The sequence below is a fragment of the Emydura macquarii genome, unplaced genomic scaffold, assembly GCF_026122565.2.
Source record: "Emydura macquarii macquarii isolate MOO-44397 ecotype Brisbane River unplaced genomic scaffold, CSIRO-AGI_Emac_v2 contig_1551, whole genome shotgun sequence".
NCBI classification, from domain to species: Eukaryota; Metazoa; Chordata; order Testudines; family Chelidae; genus Emydura; species Emydura macquarii.
In genome coordinates this window covers 7942404-7954272 of record NW_027131688.1, presented here as the reverse complement: position 1 = coordinate 7954272, position 11869 = coordinate 7942404, and the positions used below count along the sequence as shown (strand labels likewise).

Here is an 11869-nt window from a genome sequence, read left to right as displayed (position 1 = left end):
CGACAAACATGCACTTTTTTGGGGGCCCGGTGTGGAGGTGAGGCTCTGGAAGTCTTCTATTGAAATGCGTGCCAAGAACAACCTTTCATTGACTATGGGAATCTGACCAGTCCCCAGCCTGAGGTGAAATGGCCACATCGTGTCTTCCCTTAAGGTACAAAGGTTCACAATAGATATTTGCATAGGTTTCTTCCTTGGCAAAACTCTCACTACAGCCAAGTTATAGCAGAATAAATATCTCGTGACATGACAGCAAAGATGACTGCACCTGTGCATAGACTAGCCAAGTAAACACGGAAAGAAACACTCCTTTTATCAGAGAGACACTACAGTAATACTCCTGTAAGGTTATTTCTTTCTTTGATACATGTATCAAACTCACATCAACATTAATGGTAGTTATACAAGTGATGCAGGAAATTAATTCTCAGTTAAAATGATCTTTGGCCATTTCCTGTACTGTGCTTTTTCTCATAAAACCTTATATTTCCATGCAGCTAGTATTAAAATAATTGCAGTGAGCCAACTAGCTGTTTGATTGACATAAGCCTAACTTGTCAACATTGTATTATACCTTGGAGATGGCCATCTCAAAAGCATCAGGTAAGCACAGTAATTCCCAGCCAGCTCGCATAAACTCCCATCTTTAAAGCAAAAGATCCGTGATGTTTGTTTACCAGACAAAGGAAATCATGAACTTGGTATAAAACTCAATGCTAGCTAAATAATAATGTATTTAACAAACCATACAGTGTAAAATGATGTTGCTTTCTAATGGAGATTTTTCAGCCCTTGTTTTTTCCAAATGAATAAAGCACTCGAACTTTTATTGTATATAAATGTAAATACATTACTACACTGCATGATTGTTTACTGTCTTAAGACCCAACCCAGCAAAGATTTACCCACCTGCGTAACTTTATTCACGTAAATAGTTCCACAGGGGTGCTACTCAGAAGGGGAAATTTCCACACATGGGTAGATCTCTGCAGGTTCCCGCCGGGCCATGTACGGCAGTAGTTCTGCTGTCTCTCTAACACCAAAAAGAGTTCTCTGTGCAAATCCATGGCAGGATAGAGGGCTTTGTCTTCACTGCAGAGCATTATCTACTCTCAAGTTAGTTAGCCTAGCTCATAAAACAACCCTCCAACAGCACAGAGTATGTGTATTAGCAGCATAGACTAGCTTAATCCCCACTGTATTACTGCCTTGAATGTCAGTAGCACTGGAGGTTCAACCCACTCCCTGCCTCCTGGAGTCTGGTCAGCTAGCTCGCATGTAAGCACTCAGGCTAGAGGTTTTTGTGTGTGTGTGAATCGAGTTTGGAGCCACCCTCGAGTTATACCTAGAGCTGACACTACAGTGAAGACAAGCCCGTAGACTCATTGCTGCCGGATCTGATGCTGTATGTACCATGAATTTAGTATTATTTGGCTAATGGATGACAAGCTATTTATCCGGGAGAGTACAACATGAAAAGGACTGTACATCGCTTTTATTTATTTTAAAAATGAAGAGCTTTATTTTTCCCCATCAGACTTTAGTTGTTCCTGATGTAGGCGTTGATCCTCTCAGCTGATCCATGTGGGCAAACATGTCAGCCTGCCGGCAGCCTACGTAAATCTATGGGAAACCCTAAAGACATGCAGGATCAGGCCCTTACTCTGACGGGAGTGGCGAATCAGGCCTGAAGATCAGACAGCAGCGCTTTATACCACAAATGCATTATTCTTACTGTAATCAGCGTTTCCCAACGCTCTGGCAAGCAGAGTCACTTCACAAGATTCCCTGTTACTCACATGACCACAAACTTTCAGCTCCAGTCTGTGACAGGAAAGGCAAAAAGCCAACCATGCAGGAATGCTTCATCTCTGTAGCGCATGCACACAGCGGAACGGCAATGACACTTAACCTTCCTCGGAATTCATTTCTCTGTTTTTTACAGTGTTTAGAGAAGATCCATGAATCCCGACATCTAGCACAATTACTGAGATCAGTTTGGTCATGTAAACAATTACTGGCACGATGTTCCTCCAATTCAAGTTATCGAGGAAAGCAAAATGCTGTTTGCTGCTGTAGTTTTAGGTGCCCGGTTCAGAGACGCTGGGGCGTGGTGGCTTTTGTAGAATTCAGTCTTCTGCAAACCCTATGAAGGAACATGCGAAAAACCGATGTCCTGAAAATGATGAAAACCCAGGGGTCCACAATGGAGTTCACAGATAGAAACCGCAGGGCTCTGAGGTCTTCCTTTTCATCAAAGCCAGCAGCAAATGCTCCCATATAAGCACGGATCTGTTTTAAACACAAAGATCGTATTATAAAACCTAAAAGCTGAGCTCCAGCAATAATACAGCGCTTCGTAACTGATTTGAGTAAACAACACTTCCTAAATGACCTCATTAACATCAAGCTTAACTAAAACCCACTGAGCATGCAGATGAATCAATCAGCAAGCAAACTCAGATCAGGCAACAAAATAATAGTTTCTATGCATATAATTACACTTCCTGGGTCAGACCTTCAGCTGTTTGAGAATCCGGCCCAGTACATTTTAATTCTTTAACAACTTACAAACTCAGTAACTGGTACGCGACTGAACACAGCACTTCGTCACATGATGTACAACGGAATAGTAACGCACGCTGGGCTAGCCTGCCGCCTGCTTTTGATCCATTAAACCCATCGCGAGGAAAACGGAGCCTGATTTTGAAATCCGTTGCGCAGGCGAAGACCCTGACCGGCGCCACTGACACTGATGGCATTGCACTGGCGTCAGATCAGAAAGGGGCCCGGTATTTTTGGCGGGGCGTTGGCTGTTAATCAATGCCCTCATTCATGCTCCGTTACAGGGCCTTGTGTCACAGAGCTTGGATGTTGTTAGCAGACACGCAGATCTGCGAGGACAGTTTTGCCCTTACTATGCGAACGCACTTTTGGATGCATAGAGGTAGGGGGACCAGACAGCCAGTGTGAAAAATTGGGACGGGGTGCGGGTCATAGGCGCCTATATAAGAAAACCCCCCCCGAACATCAGGACTGTCCCTATAAAATCGGGACATCTGGTCACCCTATGGAAAGACTACTTCGTAAGATGTAAATCAACTGGTTTCTCCAAACGATCTGTGCCTCAGTGTTCCCGGTCTAGATCCTCAGCTGTGCTGTGCTGGGGAGGAAAAGGTAACTTCTCTATTCCCTCGATGCCTGGTTTTCCTGGTGCCACCAGCATAACTAAAGGCAGCTTTAAGGATGGATCCCAGTAAGACCCGCTGGAATAGTCCCCTAAGAATAGCTCCTCTGCCCAAGGATCCAGCCGGAGTGCTCTGCACTCTGGCGGGCGCCCCACATAGGGTGAGGGGAACAGGGGGCAGGCAGGCAGCTACACTCATTTGTTACCACCCTGGAATTTCTTGTGTCAGGGATCCCCAGTGCAAAGCGGCTGGGGACAGGGTGTCTGGCAACAGGGATGCTCAGAGCCAGCCTCTGGGCAACCTAACAAGCGCAGATGGCCGGCAGTCTGGAGCCTGACTGGCTATACTGCCTGACTGGTGCGAAGAGGCAGCCGGCTCTTCGCCCAGCAGAGGCAGCGACTCACCGGCTGCTCAAAGCATTCGATTTGCTCGTGGTTGTGACCGCACCTCTCCGGCCTCGATTCACTCCAGGTAAGCTGGGTCTGACTCCTGCTCTGACCACTAGGAGCAACTCCTGCCCCAACACCTGGGTCTGACTGCCACCGCCCAGTCCAGTGAAACAGGCTGAGGATGTGAACTAGGCTTCACCTGTCCCTCCCGTGGGGGATAACAAGACTTGCCCAAATGTGTGAAGATTTAAATGCTTGCATGAAAAGGCAGCATGGCCTGATTCTCCTTTCACTTTACACTCACGGTCTTTTAACTTCAACTGAGTTCATCTTGATTTTCTCCCTCCTCCCCACCCAGTGGGAGAGGAAGATCAGGCCCTATCTCCGTGAAACATGCTTACTGGAGAAGGGGATATATAAGGAACAAGTGAGTGTTAGCAAACATGGCAAAGACGTTGCAGCTGGGAAGTGAATACCCTTTCTGATGCAGCACAAAGAAAAGTCTGTGCAGTGGCAAAACCTGAGCTCAGGAATAAGACCTCCTGGTGCATCCTTGGACAAATGGGATTTCTAAGGGATCAGGAAATCCCATTTCTGGTTGCATTAAACAGCAAGGCCAGGTCCCAATCCTGCAAACACGTAGGCAATGGAAATATCATCACGTGTCTAGACAGGTCTCTGCAGACCACTACTGGCCCGTAGGTGAACCATTTGAGAACATTTTTTGAGGGAAGAGAGTGAAACATTGGAGAGGGGCCTTAAACTTCGCATTTGGGCCTTACTCCGCATTCATCCTTTCTAGACTACACGACAGTGCTCTTAGAACCATTTTGTGCAAAAGTTCAGTGAATTCTTTCAGCATATCCATCGTTAAGGTACATTTATCATATGCTGTGGGGTTTTTTTAACAATCCAGTGATGTATATGTTGTAAGAATTCACATTCTTGGGTCACAGTTAAGGCTGGATTCATTTCTTCCCCTTGGATGTATAAAATGTTATGTCATCTTCGATCTGCTTCTGTGGCGTACCACAGCTTTTTGGGCAGGTAACAGCTAAAATAGCTTTTTGAATTTTGATCATTACAAAACACCTTTGTGGGAGATTGTTGCAGAATTGATGCTGTGCAAAAAGTCCAAATGTTGTAATTCCTCCAAGCTATGAATTGAAAAAAAAAAGTTAGGGAAACATTCTCAGAAAGCTGATGAGTGGGGGTTAGATTATATTTAATTCCTCCATAAATGAACATATTGGATCTGATTCTCCTCTCACTGACATGGGTGTAAATCAGGAGTAACTACTGAAGTCAGTGGAACAACATGGGTGGAAAATTGGTGTGAAAGAAAAACAAAGCCTATTATTTTGAGACTTTCTTTTAATACACCGATGCCGTTACTGTAAATGTTCTTGTTTTTATATGTAGTGTTCTGTAGCTGTGTCTGTCCCAGGATATTAGAGAGACAAGGTGGGTGAGGTAACATCTTTTATTGAACCATCTTCTGTTGGTGAGAAAGACGAAAGACAAACTTTCGAGCTACACAGACGTCTTTCTCGCCAACAGAAGATGGTTCAATAAAAGATGTTACCTCACCATCCTTGTCTCTGTTGTTTTTATAGTAACTAAAGATGTAAATCTTTAAATGGCTTGAAACTTAAATATTGCTGTAAAAAAATACACACAATTTTAACTAGGAAGGCATCTCCATAAAATACTTTTGTTTTCTCACAATGTTTCAGTATGGCAATCATTACTGTATGGTAAGAGTGCCCCCTTGTGGACACAATGAATCACCTTTGAGTTCCATTAGGTTCTTAGGTCTTGTCTACACATGGAGTGATGCTGGAATAGCCATTCCTAAATTACTCCCTGTGTAGACAAACCCTCAGAGTAAATCCTGGATAACTCTATTGACCTTGTTGGAGTTAGGCAGGGTTTTCTGTGGCATAAATGAGATCAGAATCGGGTAGAACTGAACTGGAGGCTGGCATCATAGTTGCCTGGGCCCAGATTTTTAAAGATCTGTAGATGCAGAGAGACATCTGGTCAGATTTTTTTTTTCAAAGGTGCCTAATTCCCATTGAGAGTTAAGTGCCTAACGGTGCAGAGAGGTGCCTAAATATCTTTAAAGCCCGATGTCATTTTGTTTTACTTTTCAGAGCATGTGGTATCATGGTGATACACAGATGCGTAGCATAGAAGTGATACACAGCAGGGGGATTAGACAGATCCTTGCGGTCCCTTCTAACCCTGTGGTTCTATGATTCTAAGCACTTAGACTGTACGTTCTTTGGGGCAGGGACTGCCTTTTTGTTCTGTGTTTGAGCAGCATCCAGCACAGACCTGACCCGTGACTAGGGGCCTCTGTGTGCAACCACCATACAAACCAGTAATAACAATGGAAACTGGGTGGGGGAAAAAACTGAAACGTGTGTAAACATATGAGCATACGTACTCCCAAAAGTGCCTCTTTGACTTAGCTTTGGTTTGTGGTGTTGGCTTTGCCTTGTAAGTTTAATAATCACTATTCATGTGAAACATACAATGCCCACTTTTTACTTCAACTGGATCCAGACATGCTCTGTTTCTTTATTTACTGTTCCTGTTGAAGGCGAAATTGTGGTACTTTTGTGCAGCTAATGGGCTTTTTCTTCTTTACCCAAAGACTGCTAAATCTTCTTTGCCAACCTTGGGTCATCATAATACTTTGGAAAAGAACATTTTCCCCCCCTTTGGAATGCACCAAGTGCAGGTATTTTAAAAACAAAACTCTCTTACAAGACCATTATCCCACCTGTCAGTATTCTTCAGCTGGCACACTAATGTGTGCAACATCACATTTTATATTTGTCTCCTTTTCTAAAAAAGGATAGGAAAGTCCATATACAAATACAGCACTTAACCGATTTTTATTGTCTCGGAGAACCACTATAAATTTACCTATTAAAAACTCCACTAAAAGGGTTTCTCATTAACGGGCTAACACAAGACCACAAAAAATATGACATTTATAATTAAGGGTCTAACTACACACAGGCACACTGATAAGGAGATAGGACGTTATGCATAGGCTTTGGAAGATCCTCAACTGTGAGTTTTCTTCCTTTTGTGGTTTTATCAGACCTTGAACATTCTTTTGTGTTGAGTCCATTTCAATTTTTATAGATTAAAAACATTCTGGTACAATACTCTCCATGAACTTGCACAGAAGTATATGGGATGGGGCAAGTTTCCAAATTAGAGTTTGGGTGCTAAAGCATGTCTCCGCACATTCGAAACTTTAGACCGACTTATGTAGCAAAATCTAATTGACTAACTAAATTGGACCATAGCTCCGACCAAAAAAAAAAAATCCATGAACTTTTTGGCTGATCAAAAAAATTGTTATGCCTGATCTGTCATAACCTAGTCTCCAACGCACAATGCTCCTTTTGTTTTTAAAAGAATGATTTTCTTCTGAGTCAGCAGTGTGAAACAAAAATGATTACCTGGAAAATTGCTTTTTTTAAAAAAAGTAAACATTTCTGAGCTAAAGAGGGGTGACTGGGGTGGTGTGAGTGAAGCATATTAAAGGTATCATATCTACTAGATTTTATTTCCAGCCACACACAACCTTCTAAAATTGTATATGGGTTTTTGGTTTCTTTCTCCCAAATTCTGCCCCTAAGTCCCTTCTTGTGGTAAGATCTCACATTTAATTCATTTTTATTTTGTAGCTGTAAATCACTGACAAAGGAATTTTGACTAGTGAGTTGTCCTTAACTGCAGTAATGGGCACCAGTAAAGTAATTGCATTTTGATTTAATGAGTTTTTCCCTCCAAGCCATACTTCTGTGTATAAAGCAGTGGGCGGATACATGCCTGATCTGGATGAGATAGGTAACTGAATTAAGACAGTTTTCATGGTACTTTCACATTGACACAAGTGACGCTACGGATAGAAAATAAGTGCTTGATCATTTAAACCCACGGGGCCCTGAGCACTAACCCTACTCATAAGTAACGCTGTAAGAACAGTCATAGTGGGTCAGAGCAATGGTCCACCTAGCCCAGGGTCCTGTCTTCCAACAGTGGCTTGTGCAGGTGTGTTAGAGGGAATGAACAGAACAGGGCAATTATCGAGTGATCCATCCTCTGTTATCTAGTCCCAGCTTCTGGTAGTCAGAGGTTTAGGGACATCCTAGACCCCATTGCAGTATATGGGAGCGCTCACAGGGGAACCTTATTTAAATGCATAAGTGTTTGCAGGAGTAGTTCCTAAATTAGCAGAGCCAACTTTCTTCTGTGAAATGCTATCTGTTAACATGAAGTTCAGAGTGTTATCCAGTACTGGAGACAGGTGTCAATAAAATGGTGGATAATTGTAGAGGAAAAATGACATGAAAAACCTCCCTCAGCATAAGAAATGAGGTGTATCTGAGGAGAAGGTGGGTAAAATTAGAGTGAGTTGTGTAAGGCAAATGACGCTTCATTTAAGGTTTAGGATTTTTCACAATGGTGGTATATCAGACACGTGCCAGAACAGACTCAAGTCTCCTTTAAACTGTGGCTCTGAGTGGAAAAGCGACTCTGAAATACAGAATCATTGGTGTTCCCTGTTGGCCAGTAACTCTGTACTAAACGTCTCACTTTACGTGTCAAAACAGACTCTCTCGGGAGCTTCGCACAAGATCTTCCTGATTCCCGTAGGTCGCCCTTGTTTGTATTTCACATCTTCATTTCATTCTGGAATCAAGGCTTTTGCTGTCAGCTTTGTTGACAGTGCCTGGATACAAATGCAGCTTGCGAGAGCTACTGCCTGAGTGCGGTAACGCTGACCACAATAAACAGGCGGTTGTTTTTAATAACTTTCTCTGCAGCGTAAGCAAACTGTTATATTACAGTCTGCATCCTAAGAACCATGATACAGCTGTAATCTGTCAGCGGCTTGCTTCCTCCTTACTCGTCACCTTTTCTTTTTTTTTTTGAGTAACCGTAGGGTTTCTTTGTTGGTTCAAGGAGGCGAGACGGGGCTCGCAGAGTAAATGCGGCAAGGCAGTGTCCTTTTTAATGTCACTGTGAGGCCATCCCCAGAGTTTAAGAGGAGACGCCTTACCCAGGCACCTCGTGGTGCCCAGATCACTTGCCTCCCTTCTTCGTCTGCTCTTCAAAAGATTTTAGTGCTGGTGGAAAGGGGCCAGGTTGCTATCCTCCAACCCCAGGACAGGCTCCGTGTCGACGGCAGCCGTGCACACTTACACTCCCTGTCCTTCTAACAAGACTAAGCCTTAATCAGAGCTCAGCGTTAGGGAAGTCAGTCTCTGGGCCCATTCCGTCCTGGCTGTCTCTGCTGCGGGTGCTAACAGACGAAGTCTTGGTCCACCCTCACACTTCAGGTTGCAGGGCACTAAACAACTAACCCTCCTCGTTACCGCTGAGCTAGTCAGCTCTCAAAGCCGCGAAAGGCCCCGTGTGCCATCATCAGCCCCTGTGCCTCTGTCCTTCCTCCTCACCCGAGAACCATGGCCCCAAAGTTACCAGTTCCATAAAACTGGTGGTGTCCACACGTTGCCCACATCCTCCTCACCTGTTACCCGCACGCGCTACAGGGGGTTAGCCACGCTCAGCCCGACCACCACTCGCCCCAGGGCAGTGCTTTAGAGCTGACGTGCCAGGGCAGAGGAGATTGTTGTTATTATGATGATTTTTTTTTTAAACCAATGGATGCGCCAGTGGAGTTCTCTGGCAAACCCTGGGCAGTGGGCACAGCCTCCCTCCCCTAGCCCCTGGAGCCGCCAGCCTCCCCGCCAGCGGAGGGAGCCGTGGGACGGCCCCCAGCTCCAGGTGTCCAGGCATTCCAGGCTAGGGCAAGGGTAAGGCCGCCCAGGGGCCAAGCCAGCTGCTTCCAAGGAGGGTTGAGGTCTGTACTGAGGCCAGAGGGGTGTGTTACTCCTCGCCCCCAAGCCGGTGGGGAGATGACTCTTTTAGATCAGAACCAACCCATTGTCCCGGTTGGCGACCGTCCCCTCCAGGATGGGGGCCTTACACACTTAATTACTCCCCCCCCCGGCTTCCCCTGCCGCCGCACGGTACTTACGATGAGGGGCAGGGAGCAGACGGTGAAGAGGACGGTCATGAGGGCCAGCAGGACGAGGTGATCCAGCTCCTCCATGCGGGCCGCGGCCGGCCCTTGGCGGCCGGCCCGGCGGTGAGGCCGGCAGGCCATGCGGTAGAGGCTCCGCATGCTGGCCAGGTTGCAGAGCCCGATGGCCAGCACCAGGGCCCCCAGCAGGCTGGCGTAGAGGACGGCGTAGCAGTCCTGGCCGCCGGCCATGCGGATGAAGCACCAGCTGCCCGGGCAGTACTGCAGGGCGGCCCCGAAGAGGCCCAGCAAGGGCAGGGCGCAGAAGAAGGCGCACAGGGCGGCCGCCAACCCCAGCAGCAGGGTGGCCGCCCCCCGCCGGCGGCGCACATGGCGCTGGTAGAAATAGGGGTGCCCCAGGGAGAGCCAGCACTCCAGCGCCATGGCCAGCAGCAAGAGGCTGGGGGCCAGGCCGAAGAAGGCCATGAGGAAGGCGAAGAGTTGGCAGAGGCGGCCCGGCTGCTCCTGGCCACCCGGCTCCTCCAGGCCATTGGGCCACAGCCCGCTCAGGCTCTGGTTGCGGGCGTAGGCCATCAGCACGGTGGGGCTGAGCAGGCACTTGCCCAGCAGGTCGGTGACCGCCAGGCCGCTGACCAGCAGGTAGAAGGCGGAGGCCCGGGCCCCTCGGCGCCGCTGCAGCCGCTGGCGGGCCAGCAGAAACAGGGCCAGCAGGTTGCCCAGCAGCCCGGCGGCGAAGAGCAGCGAGCCGGGCAGCGCCGACGAGCCTTCCTCCAGCCTGCGGTAGTTCAGGCAGCGGTAGCCGGCCGCGGCCATGCGGGGCGGGCTGCGGGACGGGACGGGGGGCGGCTAGGGACGGGGACGGGCCCCCCCGGGAGGGGTGGGGAGAAGGGGGGGGCTGGAGAACTGGCAGCCCCTGGAGGAGGGGGGACGGACGGACGGACAGCGAGGGGAGGTGCGGGGAACGGACGGTCTCCGCTGGGTCCCCCCGGCCAGGGGGAGGTTTAGAGGCGCCCCGGCCCCCCCCGAGAGACGGCGTCTCCTCTGCTCGGCTCCGCCGGGTTCTTGGCTCCTCTCTCGGCTCCGCTCCTGGCTACACCCGCAGCTCCGAGCCGAGCCACGCCTGGCCCAGCTCCGCGCCCCGAGCCCGGCCGGCTCTAGCCCGACGCCGCCATGTGGACGCAGGCGGGGCTCGCTCCTGCCCCGGCCGGGGTTGAAACCCGCCTAGCCCCGGTTCCCAGCCGCTGCTCCTCTGCCGCTCGCTCTGCACGGTCTCCAGCGGCGCCCGGCCGCGGCGGGTAATAAGGAGGCTGGGCCGGGAGCCATCCATCCAATCCGCCTGGTCCTGGCCCCCCACCCGGAGCGGGGGGGTTGATCTCTCGACAAGACACCAGACACTTCCCCCGCAGCTGCTCCCGGCGCTGGCCCGGGCGGGTTTGCTCCTGGGGCGGGGGGAGGCACCCTGCAGAGCTTCGCTGCCCGCCCCCCCGGGGAGAAAACGGTCCCGAGCAAGAGAAGAGCGGGGCGGGGTTGACTCCGGAGTGGGACGCGATGCACCCGGGTCTCCCCAGGCTGTGCACAGACAGCCGCGCCCCTTGGCGGGGTACAGTTGAGCAGGCGGGGCGGTTCGCTGTGGGAAGCCTTGGAGAACATCCCCAAATGTTTTCATTTTTTTTTCTTCCATGCCGGTTTCTGGACCGATCTCTCCAAAACCAGGCTCTCTCTGCGTCTGCCTGGGCGATCTGTCAGTCTGTCGCAGAAAACCACTTCTTGTACATGTCACTGCACGCTCCGGTCAAGGCTCAAAATGGGAAATAAGTTGTCCGGCAAATCTGTCTCAAACTGTGTGCGGGGCTCGAGAAAATACATTTTCCTTTTCAAGGTAAAAAAACCAACCACCCAGTTTCACAGCGCAAGCCTGCGAGAGCCCGGTAGGCGGCCGAACCAAGGGGTAAGATTTGTGTGTCGACCGCTGCGGCAGGCAAGGGGGAGAGAGGCAGGCCTGGGAAGCGACCCACGAGGGAGGACTCAAAAGCATCAGGAGGCTGGAAGAGCCCCCTCCCCACCTTTGCTGCAAACAGAGCTGTGGAAGGACCAGAGCAGATGTCCCCTCTTCCAGCAGCCAAGGGGGGGTCGGGTTTGGGCTGGGGAGGAGAGGAGACAGCTCCTTCTTCCAGCTAATGGTAAACAATCAAACTTACCACACAGCTACAAGG

At 49.2% G+C, this 11869-nt stretch overlaps 1 protein-coding gene across 1 annotated transcript; it reads right to left on the bottom strand.

Annotated features, from left to right (window-relative positions):
* Positions 1–292: 292 nt before the first annotated feature.
* PTGDR (prostaglandin D2 receptor) lies at positions 293–11306 on the bottom strand. The gene is made up of 2 exons (XM_067555127.1): positions 9651–11306; positions 293–2292 (listed from the first exon to the last, which is right to left on the bottom strand). Exons 1-2 carry the CDS (start codon positions 10467–10469, stop codon positions 2095–2097), a joined length of 1017 nt encoding a protein of 338 aa, XP_067411228.1. The 5' UTR covers positions 10470–11306; the 3' UTR covers positions 293–2094.
* Positions 11307–11869: the final 563 nt, after the last annotated feature.

What these genes read in the sequence shown, in the direction of transcription:
- PTGDR (XM_067555127.1), bottom strand. Translation starts at nt 10,469, where the DNA reads ATGGCCGCGGCCGGCTACCGCTGCCTGAACTACCGCAGGCTGGAGGAA. An exon ending in TCTGCTCCCTGCCCCTCATC is followed by an intron (nt 2,293 to 9,650) that starts GTAAGTACCGTG and finishes TGTTTAAAACAG; the next exon opens with ATCCGTGCTTATATGGGAGC.